The sequence below is a fragment of the Drosophila subobscura genome, chromosome A, assembly GCF_008121235.1.
Source record: "Drosophila subobscura isolate 14011-0131.10 chromosome A, UCBerk_Dsub_1.0, whole genome shotgun sequence".
Taxonomy (NCBI): Eukaryota; Metazoa; Arthropoda; class Insecta; order Diptera; family Drosophilidae; genus Drosophila; species Drosophila subobscura.
In genome coordinates, this window is record NC_048530.1 from 11193579 (window position 1) to 11211157 (window position 17579).

General features: G+C 42.5%; 3 protein-coding genes across 7 annotated transcripts; 1 reads left to right on the top strand and 2 right to left on the bottom strand.

The window, feature by feature from the left end:
* Positions 1-1514: 1514 nt before the first annotated feature.
* On the bottom strand, positions 1515-8513 carry LOC117892657 (myotubularin-related protein 4). 5 transcript variants are annotated; one of them, XM_034799037.1, is made up of 15 exons: positions 8464-8511; positions 7048-7171; positions 5965-6971; positions 5705-5895; positions 5342-5537; positions 5090-5275; positions 4863-5027; positions 4658-4784; positions 4343-4448; positions 3958-4283; positions 3286-3892; positions 3056-3215; positions 2879-2983; positions 2423-2625; positions 1515-1924 (listed from the first exon to the last, which is right to left on the bottom strand). In XM_034799037.1, the coding sequence occupies exons 1-15, from the start codon at positions 8491-8493 to the stop codon at positions 1732-1734; spliced, it is 3726 nt and encodes a 1241-aa protein (XP_034654928.1). In that variant the 5' UTR covers positions 8494-8511; the 3' UTR covers positions 1515-1731. The 5 variants fall into 5 exon arrangements, with proteins under 5 accessions (XP_034654928.1, XP_034654946.1, XP_034654938.1 ...); XM_034799055.1 differs by having other exon boundaries at positions 8136-8504; XM_034799047.1 differs by having other exon boundaries at positions 7048-7182; positions 8136-8504.
* Positions 8514-9056: 543 nt separating this feature from the next.
* LOC117900274 (endoplasmic reticulum resident protein 44) lies at positions 9057-11657 on the top strand. Its single transcript, XM_034810588.1, has 7 exons — positions 9057-9268; positions 9527-9611; positions 10219-10310; positions 10372-10765; positions 10839-11105; positions 11175-11373; positions 11454-11657. Exons 1-7 carry the CDS (start codon positions 9218-9220, stop codon positions 11599-11601), a joined length of 1236 nt encoding a protein of 411 aa, XP_034666479.1. The 5' UTR covers positions 9057-9217; the 3' UTR covers positions 11602-11657.
* Positions 11658-12387: 730 nt separating this feature from the next.
* Positions 12388-17499, bottom strand: LOC117889615 (RNA-binding protein cabeza). Its single transcript, XM_034794039.1, has 7 exons — positions 17364-17499; positions 17195-17302; positions 17035-17119; positions 15192-15226; positions 13630-13778; positions 13112-13554; positions 12388-13046 (listed from the first exon to the last, which is right to left on the bottom strand). The coding sequence occupies exons 1-7, from the start codon at positions 17368-17370 to the stop codon at positions 12689-12691; spliced, it is 1185 nt and encodes a 394-aa protein (XP_034649930.1). The 5' UTR covers positions 17371-17499; the 3' UTR covers positions 12388-12688.
* Positions 17500-17579: the final 80 nt, after the last annotated feature.

Below are 17579 nucleotides of genomic sequence, written 5' to 3' on the forward strand. Positions count from 1 at the left end.
AGCGGTTATTTGTCAAATTTTACATTTTTTCTTCATCTGTCATCTACATCAACAACACTACTCACGCCAACACGCTCCTTTAGCTCGCCACCCTCCCCTAGAAACACACACTGCAGAGTCAGGGCAGAGGCATCGGCAGAGGCAGCGGCAGAGGCAGCGGCAGAGACGTGTCAGGGGCAGAGGCCAATAAACTGAAGTATCTTTTGGGGGCTGCTTTTGTTCTCAAAAGTATAGCATACTTTCAGGCTGAAAAGTTCCCAATTACAAAATAGCGTAGGACAGCCATATCATGCAGTCCTTGTGGTCCTTGATGGACTCATGCGATACAGGAGACTCGTACCTTCGCCAGGAGGCATGCCATGTCCTGATCCGACAGGAAACAGCCGAGTTATAGCGTTGAAGGGGATTATATAGAAAAACAATATTCAAATGGCATTATCCTTAATGTCCTAGCACCCGAAGTGATCCGGGACTTTTTCCCGATCCCGAGGAGGCGTGACATGTCCTTTTTCGACAGGAAACAGCTGAGCTATAGCCTTGTAGAGATTAAAAAGAAAAAACAACGTGAAAATGGCATTATCCTTAATGTCCTTGCACCCGAACTGGTCGCAAAGGATCCAGGACATTGTGCCGATCACGAGGGGGCGTGCCACATCCTGGCCGGACTACAAATAAAGGAGAAAACAACAAAACAAATCTCTCCTGTTATTTTTGTCAAATTTTGACAGTCACCTCTTTGCACAGTGGCGCCCACGCGATGAAGACGGTCATTTCTGGAACTAAAATAACGTAGTTCGAGAATTGGCCGATCTGTGTTGGGACGCCACTGTGAACTTTTGAAATTGCTTCACTGAAATGGCCGAAAACTGGAAAATTTTCAGACCAAGTACCAGGCGAACAGAAGTCAGTAGAAGGTAACTGGTTTCCATGTTTTTTCACTGTGTCAAAAGCTGGATGCTATTAAACCGCAATTAATTTTAGTTACTTGGCGACTGATTTGGGAGGTTTTCGCCCTTTTGCGGGGGCGGGGCTCATTTTTGAAATACACTGGTTTCAGTGTGAGCATACAGCAGTCTGGTGCCAAAATTTGGTGGCTCTAGCTCTTATAGTCTCTGAGAACTAGCCGACAAACAAGACGGACAGACGGACGGACGGACAGACGGACAGACAGACATGGCTCAATCGACTCGGCTATTGGTGCTGATCAAGAATATATATACTTTATGGGGTCGGAAACGTTTCCTTCTGTGCGTTACATACAACCGTTATCCGCACAAATACAATATACCCTATTTACTCTTCGAGTACCGGGTATAAAAAGTGTAATAAAATGAGGAGGAACGTTGTATTCCACGTGTACTGACTCGTACCCGGTAGTCGGGCAAACAAAGTCTGATTTCTCTAGTTCGTAGAGTCTCTAAGAATTACATACTTCGACCACAACCTTCGAGTGAGGGTATACAATAACTTTCCGCTGCAATAAATAAATTCGTTTGTTTTAAGATTGTATTTAAATGTACATTTTGTGTCCATATATCCATAATATATATATCTAACAAAATTTGTATAATTTCGTGTTCTTTACAATCGCACAAAGGAATTTCGGCTATTATGGTGCTATAACACATACATATGTAATAAATATTGTTTGTTGAGTATATGTATTATATGTACATATCGATACAAGGCTGGAGGAGGAGCAAGCAACCCACAGCATAAAGAAAGCTTGTCTTAGGCGCTGGCAGAAGGGCTAGCCGCTGTTTCATTCGCCGTGGAGTCGGAAGGCACGGCAGCATACTCATGGACATTGGATGTAACTGTAGTATAACAAGACCCACATAGCCTTACGGGATTGAAAAGCTTCTCATACGGCAAAGGGGCCCAAAATTCCGAACAGTCAGCACAAAAAATTTCTCCACATGATCTGAAATGAGAGCACACGTAATTATAAAATAACAAAATAATAGTATTACTTTCAATGAAATCAAGTAATATGTACATATATGTTAAGGTAAATGGTTGTAAAATTAAGAGATATCAGAGGAATTTCTTGTATTCAAATGCATATAATTATATACATCTGTATGTATATATTCTTGATTAGCATTAGTCTAGTCATGTGTCTCAGTTTGAAAACCAAATTTATAAGCTACTATACTTGAAGTAGGAGATGATTAAACAAAGGAATTTCATAAATGAATTTATAAATTGTAAGATTATTGAAATATGTTGTTTTAAAATACTTTCTCCAACTACACGGATTAGATTGTTAGACAGCTATAAACAGGTATGAGAGAAATTTGTTATTTTTCTTTTTTTTTTTTTCGAAAATAAAAAATAATAATAATACCAGAAAAAAGTATGTGTAAACTGTGTATGAGTGTGTGTGTGTGTAGGTATTACTGAAAAGAGTAATGCGCACCGACAATGATGTTTTCTTCGTCCAAGCCAGAACTCAGTTTGACAACTGGAGCAACGTGAAACGGCATGATCTGGTACCCAGAGAACGCTGGTTGCTTTTTTCTCTTGTATCGAAGATGGGGCATACGATGAGGGGCCATTACGCTCTTCGACGGCCTCCCAAGAACACGTCGAGGCATTTTCAACGGTATCCGATCCGTTTTCCTAAAGGAGATTCAAATCATTAGACTGTGGAAGGCTGCAGAAGTTTATACAAAAGAAAAACACACACAAAAGAATATGATTTAAGGCTACAATCTGGAGACCCTCAACAGCCCGAAATAAACTCCATATATTATCAAATATACTGATACAAATGGCTAGACCAAACGTTAGTTAGCCTCTCGCTATCTCAAGAATATACGCAAATCTACATATGGTTAACGATCATTTTTAAACCAGATTTAAGGGCAATTACGTGTTCCACATTGGTCGAGACGATGCTATTACAGCTGGGACAGCCCTTCTCCAAGAGCGCCAGACGCATGCCATGTATTTCCCGCAGAAGTAACTCTTCGCGTTGCTATAAATACAAATAAATCAATCAAAGAACAGACCAGTAGGCATTAATAGTCCCAATTAGATTGCCAATTACCTTGTGTTCTTGTACTATCTGATGGAGTCTTATGTTTTGTTCACTTAGGCCGTGGGCCAGGCCATCGGGGCAGGATATTGTGAAGTGCGGCCGTTCCTGAACACCCACTGGCGTAGGTGGCAATGAAATAAGTCCACCCGCCAAAGCGAAATTATGTGAGCTGTAAAGTGTAAAGTGTATTACTCTCTATCTAATGACAGTGGTAGGTTGTATTCAGGTGACTATTTTACCTGCCATTTTCTGCAAATTTCAAATGTCCAATATCCCGGCTGTAGCTCGAACCAAATGTATTCCTGCGGGTTCGACTGCCGAGCGTGGGCAGTAGCTCGGGTGACATGAACAGTTTTTCATCAGCAGCATTATCTGCATCAATCATCGAACCATTCGTATTTTTCTGCTCCTCCTTGCATCTGCTGGGCACATGCAAATCCAAATGGTGCGGAAAATGTGCGCTCGCTTCTTTTCTTTGCGTAGTATTCGTGCAGAGTGCAGTAGGAGCCGTAGGAGCAGTAGCAGCAGTAGCAGCAGGCGCAGCAGAAGCACTCGAATTCGTGTTCGTGTTTGGTTTGCTGTGTACCCGAGGCAAATTGTTGCAGCTTTGACTGATCTTATTGTTTGGGGTAGGAGCACTTGGGACAGCGACTGGTACTGGTGCTACTATTTGATTTGGTTTTTTGTCCTTGCTTATCACGCGATTCTCCAAAGACGCTACGGGATGGTTATTGTCAGATTTCGTTTCTTGCACGGCCTCTGTAGGAATTGGGGTATCTGTACTAGTATCAATTTGGCCATGCCAAAGAGCGCGGCTTGTATCACTTTTCTCTTGTTGTTCTCGATCTAAATAAATGAAATTAAAAGATTTCTTAGAATTAGAAAGAACAGCTGTTATGGATAGGGCTAACCGTTCGATAAGGCATGGACAGCATTTGCCGTTTCACAGTTTTGGGGCTGAGATGGCTCTGGCGCCGTCACTGATGCTGCTGCTTCCAATATTATATCACGGTTAGAAGCTGTACTTTGGTCGTTTTTCAACTGCTTGGAGGTCCACGTTGTAGAGCCACAGCTGGCATCTGTCTCGTCTTCGGCACCCTTAAGCTTTACCTCTGGTTCTTTGGAGTCTTTAACATTATCAGGGGCATTATTTGCACTACCACACTGCCTCCTGTCTGCCTCCGATCGTATATCAAACATCGAGTTACTATTCACATTTAAAGCGCACTCGGAAACACTGTAAATGGGTGTATAATTAGTGCTAGAAATGTCGTACGTTTACCTTACAACACTCACATTGATTCCACGGTCAAATTCGGATCACTCGATCTCCTCGAAATAGTGCTCTGACCCAATTCATTCGTTGTTAGATCTTCAGAGGATCGTGTTTTAGTCAACGGACCTATAATGTGGGCAGTAATTCGATTAGAAATGTTTCTTTTGGATTTGCTTTGATTTTTAACTACAATTAAGTTCGGCTTAAATGCTGTTTGTTCTCTATCTTGCCAACATTTGTTTGAGAAAGATTACAGCAAGTCAAGTAAGTGAAACACAATGGAACTCCATTCTCAAAAGCGTATACAAATCTTTTCTAGTATTTTATCTACTTACCATTATGGGCACTTTGTCGTTCATTACTTAGTAATGGAAGATCAGTACCATTTTTGTTGCCTAAGCTACCAAGATAAACGTCAGACCAAAAATATAAAAACCGCACACTGTGCGCTGGCCAAAGAACCTGAAAACAAACATACAGTGAAGAAGATGAGGATAGAGACTGTTTGGACTACAAGCTATATGTTTTTGTGGAGTGTACCTTTTCAGTCTCATGCTTATAGAGTGGATTTCTATACATAGTTTCAGCTAAAAATGGCCACACTGAAAACGTACGATCAAAAACGGAATTCTCAATGCGTTCCCTCAACGAGTTGCATAGGAAAGTGCCAAACAGGCAGGATAGCGAGTGTTGTGCTAGTTTTATCTGAAAGTAGAACGAAATAAAGATCAAAATTTCCCTAAAAGGCAGCGGGAATTTCGTCTTACCAAGTAGCCAATACTGAATTCAAAACTGCATGGATACTGTCTATGGATTTGATGCACCAGGTCCAGCCATTGTAGAAAAACGGGGCAACGCTCGTTCACCTCATCAGAGTTGGGGCCATTGCCCGAACGATCGGCGAATTTGTGACCAAAATTCAACCATTCCCGTTGAACCAGAACACGGAAACCCTGTCCAAAAGAGAAGAGATTTCAATTATTTTTGCTGTTTAGGGATTCGATTATTGAGAGGCATACTTCAACAGTTCGATAGTATGGATCCAGACACAGTTGCGCTGTGGCCACGATCTGTGGCGTACGATCCCAACCATCGGAGCAGTGCACTAGCACGGGTCGCCCGTTCTTCTCGATCGTGTGGACAACGGTCATGGCTGCGCCCAGTAGACCCGACAAATGCTGCATCCACATGGTCTTTTCCAACTGCCCAAACCAACTAGAAAAAGACAATTGGGGAAAACAGAGTATAAATAAACAATTTTGAGACGTATATGAAGAGTAATCGCCATGCTGTCCAGGTCCCAGGGGAACGTACAGCGCGGGCATGTGATCGCACAGTCAAGCACCAAGCTCCTAAGAACTTTCCAAGAAACTTTTACTCACTTTGGATCATCTGGCGATGAGGCGCACAGCTGCCGGACTGCATGAAAGCTCTTACGAATCGCATGAATGTTACCCAAGCTCATGAATTCGATTTCGGCGCATGGATAATACTCAATGCATTCACAGCCGCCACCGCGTGCACGATTCGTCACAGCCGATGTATAGCTGCGTGCATCAACAATGAGAATTTTCTTGAAATTCAAAGAAAATGGAATACAAATAAATATCGGAATTGGCAAACATTAAGTGGGAAAACTTACTCGTATTTCGTCCAGGGCAAGCTCTTCATGCGATGATGAGTCATCCAGCGACGGCGAGCTATTGCCCGAGCTATTTGACTGCCCGTTTGTGTCCTTTGAAGCAGCGGCGTAAGCGGGTGCTTGGGCCTTTGAGGATTGTGTCTGTGTCTGGCGCCTGTTATGCTCGCCTCTGTCAAAGGCGCAGGCATCGGCCAGTGCTTTCAGCAGTTGCTCATCTTTGGTGTTCCGCCAACCTAGCCAACCGACCTCCGGCTGACTGCAGCGTGCCAATATGGCACCAGACTTCTGATGCCGCCAGACGACGGCCGGCAGACGCCTTGAACCACGAAAGTTGGCCACATTGTGGAGCATTTCGTCGGTGATGCAGCAAGGAACAAGCAATTTTGGCGGATACGATGGACAGAGCTTAAAGTCGGCATTTGCTGTCGAGATGCGCCACGAGCCCTTCAAATCGAAGCCCAGACGTGCCACCTCATTCTTGAAATCACTCTCATATCGAACTTCACGCTGCAAGCGACTGCTTGCCTGCGGTGCTGCTATCTCGCAGGCCGTTGGAAAGGTCTCACTGAATAAGGCAGGGGGTTTCACACAAGATCCAAATCCAGAACCATTTGACAAAGGAATGCGCTCTTTTCCATAGCCATTACCATTCGCCTGGGCATGGGCATTGGCATTGGCATTGGCTATTCCAATAATGTCACAGGTCCACGAGTAAAAGGGGAAGGCAAAGAGCGTCTCCAGCGATACAGGTACACCGATTAGCAGCTGTATGCGTCGCTGCCATTCCGAGCATTGCTCGGCGGACTGAAAGGAGCACCTAACCGTGCTGGCATCCTTGCAATTGACAATCAGCTGGAACAGGTCACGCACCTGCACCGATTCGATCAGACCCAAGGGCACATAAGTCTCGTATGCCGTTGATTTTTTTGATAAAAATATGCGATAATTTGACAGCGCCAGAACACCATCATCGGTACGTCCTAGGTACTTGATTGACTCGCCAGCAACTGTTGAATATAATGAATGTCGGAAATCGTTAACATAAATGTTAATAATAATAGATTTGTTTTTGGCCACACATACGTTCTGGAAATGGTACAAACAGCTGCGAGTCTTCCTTCTCCATTTGTGATTTTGGATAAGATTCGGCGGCGCGTATAAAGCAAATCGATGGAGGCGGTGATCCATCTGACATTGTGTGAATCGGCTAAAATAAGACTATATATAATGCATACAGTATTATATTGTTTGCTTATATTTAATGTATGTACACATGTATATTTGCTCGCATTAGGCGATTGTTTTTTGCAAAAATCCGGTTAGCATTCACTGCCCATACTTATTATATACATATGTACATATATGTATGTACATATATTTAGAGATACTACAAGTGCGTGCATTCGAACATATGCATGTATGCATGTGTTTACATATGTATATTGCAATGTTGTACATTTGTGTGTTTGGGTTTGGGTTTGAGATCGCGATCATTTAGAGGCAGGTCGTGGGTGACCCCACCCACGACACATTCAGAATATAGAATGAGAGTTTCGCCAGCCATGTCCTGGCTCTAACAGTGGAGTGAAGATTGAGTTCCGGTGGAGAGGGTATGCGATAGATTGCTTCTGCTTTCTCGTCTTGTAAAAGCGTCTGCCATCACAAGTCTTACGGAACGTCCCTATGCGTTGTTTATGTGTGTGTGTGTGGGATGGAAGGGACGCGACGTGATGTTGGGGTACGAGATGGAAGGTCGGCAATCTGGCGTTCCGTTTAGTTCCTCGATATGCGGGGGCACTTATACAATGTATCTGCATATGTAAATACATACATACATATGCATATGCATATCTGTGTGAATGTTTGAAGGTAGCATACCTACGTCCTACACGCACTATATACAACAAATACAAACACCTTCAGAACAAATCGAAGTTAATTTTGTTTTGTATGTCGTGGTGGCAATATAGATAATACGGACTGCATACGAACATATGTACATACATACATTTGTATGGCACACAGCTGCAATCGCCCGAAGGTGCGCACTACATACATATGTATGTTTGTGTGTACATATGGGGTGTATGCTTGTATATTTACTGCTAGATTATCGTGATTTCCATTACCAATAAGTTTGAAGTTGAGAAAAAATAATGCAATTGTCGTACTTGAAATGTTCGGTTAGATCCTTGTTGATTGAGTTGTTCAATGCCAAAAGACAGAATTATGTTGTCATAAACAAAGTAATTAAATATTTATATGTATGTTTGCATGTATGTACATATTCCGATATTTCAAACGCAACAATAACACAAAACAATCGTAAATATGTATATGCATGTGCGCACCACACACACACATTTGTGGCCAAACAAAAAACTTTGATAAAACGTATTTGGAATGTACATATACTTTTTAACTTTATTGCCGAATTAAAAACGCGATTGTAGTCTGCTTTTTCTTTGCTTTGCTCTATTTACCACCAGAAATCCATACCAAAATATACGGATGTCCGCCAAATTCCATTTATCGACTTTCTTCTTCTTTATTCTTTATTGCTTATTTTAGTGTGAACGTCTGAATCTTAGAAATATTCCGATAATTGGCTAAAGCTGGCTGCTAAATTTTTTGTCGAACAAAAAACAGGGATGAATTCTAATCGTTTCCATACGAATATCATACCTGATTCGGTCGTCAAAAAATTGGATTCATGGGCTTCAGTTTCCAGCGGCTATCAAACGCAACCCAACACTGGAAGGCCAACAGTCACCATACAAATTGTTGAAACTTTGTTCTTGTACATACCAGGGCTGCAACGATATATCTACATTTCCATCGAAAACTTTTGAAATATTGAAGACTAGAAGTCGATGGGATCTTGCAATCGTCTATTATAATTATAGTATGGCGTGAATTATTTTTGTCAATAACAGATTAGCAACCATTTATTTTCGTCTGTGATTTAGTGGTTTCCACAGGTTTTAGCTATGTATGCCACTACTTCTACGTTCTACTGTTTCTCAGAAACGATTTTTCGCACAATTCTACAACCATCGATATCATCGATAGGGCCATCGATGGTCTTGCAGCCCTATCAACCAGCTAAATTGTTGAAATTTTTTTTGTAAATTTGCAGTGCGACGCGACAGTTCATTCCAATCCATGCCGAACTGAATCGAATTCAATAACTTGGTGTCCATTTCTGTGTGCAATTAGTCGCAGCCCCCCCACCCACAGCCAGTCCCCCAGAATGATTGAAGCAAGAATTCAAAAGCTGGGGCCCAGCATAGCTCTGCTAGCGGTGAGTCGACGTGTTCCAATGCCGCAGAAAACACACTGGCTGGACGACGACGATGGCACACCAGACGGCGGTCGACGCAGCGGTCGCGCGGTCGGTTACCCGGCTTAGAGCATGAAAATAATTCGTAAGATGCTGTCGCCCGACTGGCTGTCCGCCCGCTTGTCTGTCTGTCACTCCACGCCCAAACATGTCACCCCAACACCACACAGCACTGCAAAACCTGCAAACTAAGTTGCGCGATTTTATGCATAATTCCAGATAATTCATCTCCTCCAACATCCAGCGGCCACAGACGCGGCGGGAGCGGTGCCCATGACCAGTGAAAACATTGATATGACATTAGGTAAGGAACATAACAATTGGTGGTGGACACGGTTCATCCGCTGCGCATCAGAATGCAGAAAATCAATTAGCCAACATTTTGGTGGGCAAGTTGACGTGTCACAAGTTTCACACAAAAAGCCATTGGCCCGGCAAATTGGTCTGGTGGGGCCTGTTGTTGTTGGCAGGCGTATTGACGCGACCTGCTGCCAACGTGTCTAAAAACCAACAACAGGGGCTAAAGCAATACAATTTATACAGAAATGAAGTTAGTTATTACAACAATTTGAGTTTTCTCTGTTAATTGAGTGGGGGGGATACAATATCATCTTACCTTTTGTACACACACACATCTGGTTTCACACTTGTTCCTTTCATAACATAAACACTTGACTGCCACGTGAGTGAGTCATTGCTGGAATTACTTCGAACATAAGAGCAGAAGAAGCGTATGGAAGGCCTAAAATCTTGACAGATTGGCTTTCTATAGAGCAGTTGTTTTCTTTATCTTATCTGCCCTCTCCGCTGAACAACAAGCAACCTCAATTCCTCTATTTAGATGCTGTGTGATAATTGCTACGGTTTAATGTCTGATGTGTAATGTTTACCTCTTTTGTATCTTTTTGCAGCGTCTAATGAATTGGTTTTCCTTAATTTTTATGCCGAATGGTGTCGTTTTAGTAATATCCTAGCCCCCATATTCAGCGAAGCTGCAGACAAGGTAAGCTAAAATCAAAATTCCTCAAAATTCGTTGCAAAGATTAAAGTGTATTTGCTTACAGATCAAGGCGGAATTCCCCGATGCCGGCCGTGTGGTGCTCGGCAAGGTGGATTGTGACAAGGAGACATCCATTGCCTCACGGTTTCATATCAATAAATATCCAACATTGAAAATTGTACGAAATGGACAGCTTAGCAAGCGTGAATATCGCGGCCAGCGTTCGGCGGATGCTTTTCTGGAGTTTGTCAAGAAACAACTGGAGGATCCCATACAGGAGTTTAAGTCGCTGAAGGAGCTGGAGAATCTGGACTCTAAGAAACGCCTCATATTGGGATACTTTGATCGCAGGGATCAGCCGGAATATGACACCTTCCGCAAGGTGGCTACAAATTTGAAAGAAGATTGCCAGTTCCATGTGGGTTTCGGTGATGCCTCACAGGCCATGCATCCACCTGGTAAGGGAATCGTTAAAATCAAACATTCACGGCTCATTTTACGATTGATTGATTTGATTATATGATTATATAGGAACCCCCATCATTGTGTTTAGACCCGATGTGGCTTTGTCGCATGAGAACGATGAGACCTACACTGGCAGCCTGCAAAATTTCGATGAACTAAAGATATGGATACAGGAAAAGTGTGTGCCGCTGGTGAGGGAAATCACCTTTGAGAATGCCGAGGAGCTTACCGAAGAAGGACTGCCGTTCCTGATTCTCTTCCACCGGCCAGACGATCTCAACTCCATCAAGGATTACAAGTCCATTATTGAGCGTCAGCTGCTAGATGAGAAACGTACGTACCATACATGTAAATTTCATCTGATTTCGTCTGATTTATGGCATGTTTTCTTTTTTTTTCCAGAGAATGTAAACTTTTTGACGGCAGATGGCAAACGGTTTGCCCATCCGCTGCACCATTTGGGAAAGTCCGAGGACGATCTGCCATTGATAGCCATCGATTCGTTCAAGCACATGTATCTGTTCCCCCACTTTAGTGATATGTACACGCCGGGCAAGCTAAAGCAATTCCTCCAGGATCTCTACAGCGGGAAGCTGCACAGGTAAACAAAAAGCACAACACAAACGATTGTACACAACTTTTTGATACCCTTTTTGTGTGTTTATTTTTGTTGTTGTATAGGGAGTTTCATTATGGGCCGGATCCCTCAAATAATGATATACATCCTGATCCACATACCGGCAAAGGTACCTCACCGCCCGAATCGAAATTCAAGGAACTGGGCCCATCCAAGCACCGCTATACCCTGCTAGAAAAAGATGAACTGTAATATTAACTAATGTATATTCAACAAATAATATTAAAACAAAAATTTTATAAAAACAACACACACATTCCCAAGAAACTGCTGCAACTACTTACTTATTCAAGGTTTGCAAAGAAATATGTATGAAAATGTTAAGCCATGTTTGACGGCTCTAACGATTTACCCTAATTGAACTTAGCGTTCAGAATTTGTTGTTCGTGCTTTTACGATTACTGTTATCTCCCACAAGAAAGATGATTCTTGAGAAAAGTTGACCCGCAAAGACTTTCTGACATATTCAACTATCAATGGAAAACAGATATAGACTTTCGCTGAAATCTGAGTTTGAATTGGTCGCCGGGAGAACAGCTTCCGTATTTGCCGCGTGCTTGGTGGTCAAAAGGTGTGCCATAATGCGTGTAATTTAGATCTTTCTACCACTTGCAATGAGTAGCTAGCTAATTAGACTCAGGCAAATTTACGAAGTTCTCTTTATCCAAAGACAAATGTGTTCTCCAAAACGAACTCTCAAATCTAAAGCGTACGTGAGCGGCAGCGAGTCTACATATTTACATATTTGTGGGATGTGGGATTTCGACCAAGCTCCTTTCCCATTAACTCTCGAGAGGCGCAAGCGCGTGCCACAAGAATAGATTGGGTTGGCATCTGCCCAGCCCCACCAAAGCATTAAGTGATTGAGGGACCTCTTACATTATATATTATGTATATATATATATATGTATTTACAATTATAAAAATACACACATATATATATGTATATATGTAGTTTTATAATTTGTTTTTTGTTTGTTTTTGTTTCAATATTACAAATAGTGTTTTTTAAATTAGATTACATTTATGTATGTATAGTCTAAGTCAAAACGAGCGATAAAAGAGGGATAGAGGATAGTGGCGTGTGCTTGTGTTGTGTGTGGTTGTGTGTGGTTGTTGCTGGGGGGAGGGGCGTAAAATCAGATAAAATGGTTGATGTGGTTGCGCTTTTGAATCTTTTGCTTTGACTGGGGTAAACTTTTGATAAGGTTACTTTTCGCTACGATTAATACGTAAATCTGAAAAATTGGGGGTCATCGAGTCACCAAAGCACAGGTCATTAGTATGGCCTGGAGCGCATGCCGCCGTCGTTTCGCATAGCACCGCCGCCATCTCTGCGATTGGCCCCACCGCCGCCACCACGTCCTCCGCCACCGCGACCACCGCCGCCGCCATCACGGCCATTCTCGTTTGAATAGCGGCCACCGCCGCCTGAGTTGCCCCCACGGTCTCTATTTTGGTATCCACCGCCACCGCCGCCGCCGCCAGAGCGATCGCCTCCACGGTCATTCATTCCACGATCGTTGCGGTCCATGCCACCGTAGCCGCCACCGCCGCCGCCGCCTCCACCACCGCCATATCCGCCGCTGCTGCCACCGGAACCACCGCCATCTTCGCCTCCTTTGGGAGTCTTGCAGCTGCAAAAAGATCGTAGAATTAGATGGGCATTCAAGGGAAGGTTTAGATGCGAGCGCTAACTCACCGGTTGCACTCATTGCGCCAGGCGAAGTTGGTGTTGTTGCAATTGTTGCACTTCCAATCGCCATCGCGGGGCTGAACATTGCCGCCTGCACCACCACCGCCGCCTCCACCACCACCACCGCCGCGATCGAAGCGACCACCGCCTCCTCCGCCGCCGCCGCCACCACCGCCGCGATCGAAACGACCACCGCCTCCGCCGCCACCACCACCGCGTGGACGACCGCCGAAACCGCCGCGACCACCGCCGCCCTTGTTCCAGGTGCTCTGACGCTGTGCGAGAGATACTTTGATATTGGCTCCCTTGAAGACACGTCCGTCAAACCATTCGATGGCGGACTGGGCAGCATTGGTGTCGTCGTATGTAACGGTGGCCTCACCCTTCGACAGGCCGGTGTCCTTGTTCTTGTAGAGCCAAATCTTTGGCTTCATTGTGCGCTTATCCTTCTGCAAAATTAAATAAGAACAGAGTTAACTTCGATTAGAACATTGACACAGGGAACAAGTGAACATAATACTTGCCTTGATGATGCCAATGGCACCGAAATGCGTCTCAATATCCTGCTCTGTTGTGTTTGCATCCATGCCAGAGACAAAGATGGTATCATCTTGGGTAATCATATCGCCACTGCCACCGCTACCACCGCCGCCGCCGCCGCCACCCATGGGTCCTACAAAAATGGCCAAAAATGGTGTTAGAATGCGCTGCACAGAGGGCAATAAATAGCTTATTTAAACAAAGATTATTATTGGATTTTGCGGATTGGTTTCCTTTCACGACCTGGGGCCCCTCTCCCAACAGACGGGTGTGCGCGCGCGCTCTTAATGTACAAATAGTATAAATGTATAAATGGGCATTTTAACACCGGACTCTGCCGATCAATGGATCGGGGGTAAACGTAAACACCATGTATCGCCCGTGCCGAGGCGCGCTGCGACTAAAATCCTTGCTTAGCAATATAACAACCAGAATTTGCAGCGGCGTTTGTGGGACACCAAAACAATTTCAGAAAACCTTTTTTTTTTTTTGTTTTTTGTTTCAAAAGAACCTTTAGACAGTATGAGACAGGAGAGGGGAAGTGACGAGCGGAAGAAATAGAGAGCGAAGAGACAGATAGAGTAGAGAGGGGGAAACGGTTTTATCTTAGCCCTATTTACCCCACTGGCTCTCCCGCCAAACGACAACAAAACACATCATATCCACAGAAGAGAGTGAGGCAGAGAGAGAGAGAGAGAGAGAGCCAGGAGACAGAGAGAGCGAGAGGAAGTGATTGAGCCACTGGCTAAACGAGAAAGCAGCAGTGTCTTGCCAAACAAACGCACTTTTACGCTCTGAAAATGGAACATTTTACTATAAATATTTTGCAACAAGAAAGCAATTCGATGCACATTGCCCATCTCTGCATGTATCGTATGTAATTTTCGTAGATGGGCCCACAAACTGCACTGCAATTGGCAAAAACGAATAACCAAATATATGAGAATTAACAACAAAGAAGGCCAGCTGCTGACTCGCTTAAGCACAGTGCCGCCCCGTCAGTCACCAAACCAAACCGACCGACCGACCGAACGACCGACCACTTCTTCAGGATCAAACCAACAAACAACCTTGCTTGCATATTTGTAAATATACCGAGAGATAGTGCTTTACATTAAAACCACAACAGTACGCACACGACAGATACAACACAATTGTTATGTGATACAAAAGTATGGCCAGATTGCAGCAGGACTCTTCTGGACACCTCCTACAAACCCCTAGAGTACCTCGGTAATGTAACAACACTCTTTGAGTCCATCCTTAACCATATATGTATATAGATAGCACCACCATGAAATTCGCTTTAGATGTAACACACTCTATCCTAAATATCCTAATAAAACGATGGAAAAATAACGACCAAAGAATGCCGCCTTGGCTTTGCTTTTCTTTTACTTTGCTTTGCTTTCCTTTCGATTTGGAATTTGAGATTTTTGATTTTAGGATCCTTTTTTTTGTATTGTTTTTTTTTTAAGTTCAATATGTAGAAAAATATTGGTATACATTACTCGATAGGATTGCAGTCTATTTGCATTATTTTTACCTTTGCTGTAGCTGTCCTTGTTGGCGCCTCCATTTCTAAAAAAGGATATTGAATGAACTTATTTAATGTTTGAATTTCGATTTGTTTTGGGGTTTTGTAAGGCATCAAATACATATTCTTGATTTTTGCGGCTCGTTTCAATATATTGTGCCAACAACTTGGATAGGCCGGTCTCCACCACCAGCATAGATTAGATCGCACATCGAGTCCACCGATCGATTCAACTCAAACCGAACCGGAGAACCGAATAGTGGATCACAACTGCTCTGGTGGATACCGCAAAACTATTGGTTTCATTTCACTCTACATAATAATCATAAAACTTATATCTACATGTATATGTAAAACTGATTAAATTTACTCTAGACAAGAGACATCACAATACAAATGCTTATTCTATATTCTAAAATAATAATAAACATAATTTGTATTATTCTATGGAATATCATTTGTGGTTTGGCTTAAGATTAGTGAACTTAATAGCTAGGAATTGCACGCATTAACGTGACAAATAACCAGATTGTAATCTGACTTTGCAATACCAAATTTGTCAGCCACCTTTTCCCCTGTTCCAGCCGATATGGCAGCCCATTATTCGAAATAAACTCTTAAATAGGAAGGGATAGTCTCACGCTTGGGTGCAGAGGTGTGGATACACTCTATAGTTTTGTATATTCAAGAGATTTACTATTCGTAGCTTAGGCTCTAAGGATAGTCACAGAAAATGTTCAGATTTCAACGAACATTAGATACCCAATCGACTCTTTTTTTTCTTCGTTTTTTCCACTTTTCTGCTTACATGTAAGACAATAATCTTGTTTAGATTTCTTGGTTTTCTTTTGTTTGTTATTGTTTATAATCGGACATGCGCTGTGGTGTCGTATTTTTGCGCCTGTAGATCAAAATTCAATTGCAGATCGAGTTCGCGCGTTTGCTTGTTTTGTGCGTAGCCTAAACATATCCCATGCATTGGCCGTACTCAACTCGGATTATGGTTTCTTGTTTCTTAAAAGTATTTTGATATAACACGTAGCTTCTTCTGTTCCAGAGAAGGGTCACCCTTTGATGCTTTGTTTAATTTGCATGTAAATGTTTGCACAGTCGGTAGAAATGAGAGATAGTTGCTTATATCTTGATACCACATTTAACTTTACCCAGAACAATTTCATTGTAAATTTAACTCTATTTTGTTGTTGCTATTTTTCAAAAGTTGCAAATTTTAAGCAGCTTTTTGCATCTGTTGTCTGCACCTTATTTTATTTACATTTATGTAAATTGATATAATTATTTATATACAAAAAATATGCCACAGATAATTAACGAATTGATAAGAACAGAATTTCACAGTTACAACGGCGGTTATATCTGCAATATCAATCTATTCATATGTACATATTTTGCAAGTACCAAAATGCATAATTTGTTTATGCGTGTGCGTGTGTTTGTTTTGTTTTTATAGATTTCCACCAAAAGGCGAAGCGACATATCGAACCAAGTGTCGCTTTCTCCTTGAACATTTATTTTTATTTCTAGCCGGTCGCTTAAAGTTTTTCTCTTTGCTGTATTTTCCGCATGTTTTGCCTTTTCGTTTCCTCAAAAAAAAAACATTTTCAATACACATGTATGCTCTCATGCACACATACATACACACATATCGATTGCTTTTTCACGCGTCTCACATTTTATTCTAGTTTAAATTTTTGCAGGCCCGTATATTTGGTCGATGGAATAGGTTCAAGAACACATTCTTATAAAAAAAATAACATAAATCATGGTAACCTCAGTGGAAAAACTCTACCCCCGGTCCCGATTTGAGCATAACGAATGTATTTTAATAACATACCCATATGAGCTGCCGCCTCGTTTGTCGGACCATGAGCCAGGGCCACCGCCATCGCCGCCAGAACCACGAATGCCGGAATCGTAATCTAGTTAGATGATATTAAAGAAGTACATCAGTTTTTGTTTTTTAACATGTTTTAGCATGTTAAATAGGTTCTTACCTCCGCCGCCGCGTTGGGTTGGAGGTGGTTGATTGTAGCTGGACTGCATATTTGGTGGAGGGACATTAAAATTATTAAAGCCCTGGCCGCCGCCGCCATAACCTCCCCCTAAAGTACACATATTTTAGTGTTTTTCTTCCTTAAATATACATCTCGATGGTGTACTTACGATCCATCACAAATAACGTCTGCAAATACTCTTTTCAACAACACAAGGAGTTTATTACTCCCAACACGGATATTATATTCGGACGCTATGAACAAATTCTTTTGTCAAAATGGCGGAGAATGGTGATGCAAATATATGACATATGATATATCGATATGTATTTGCTGGCCGATAATGTATTTGTAGAGGTGATATTTTGTTGGACTGTTTTGGAAA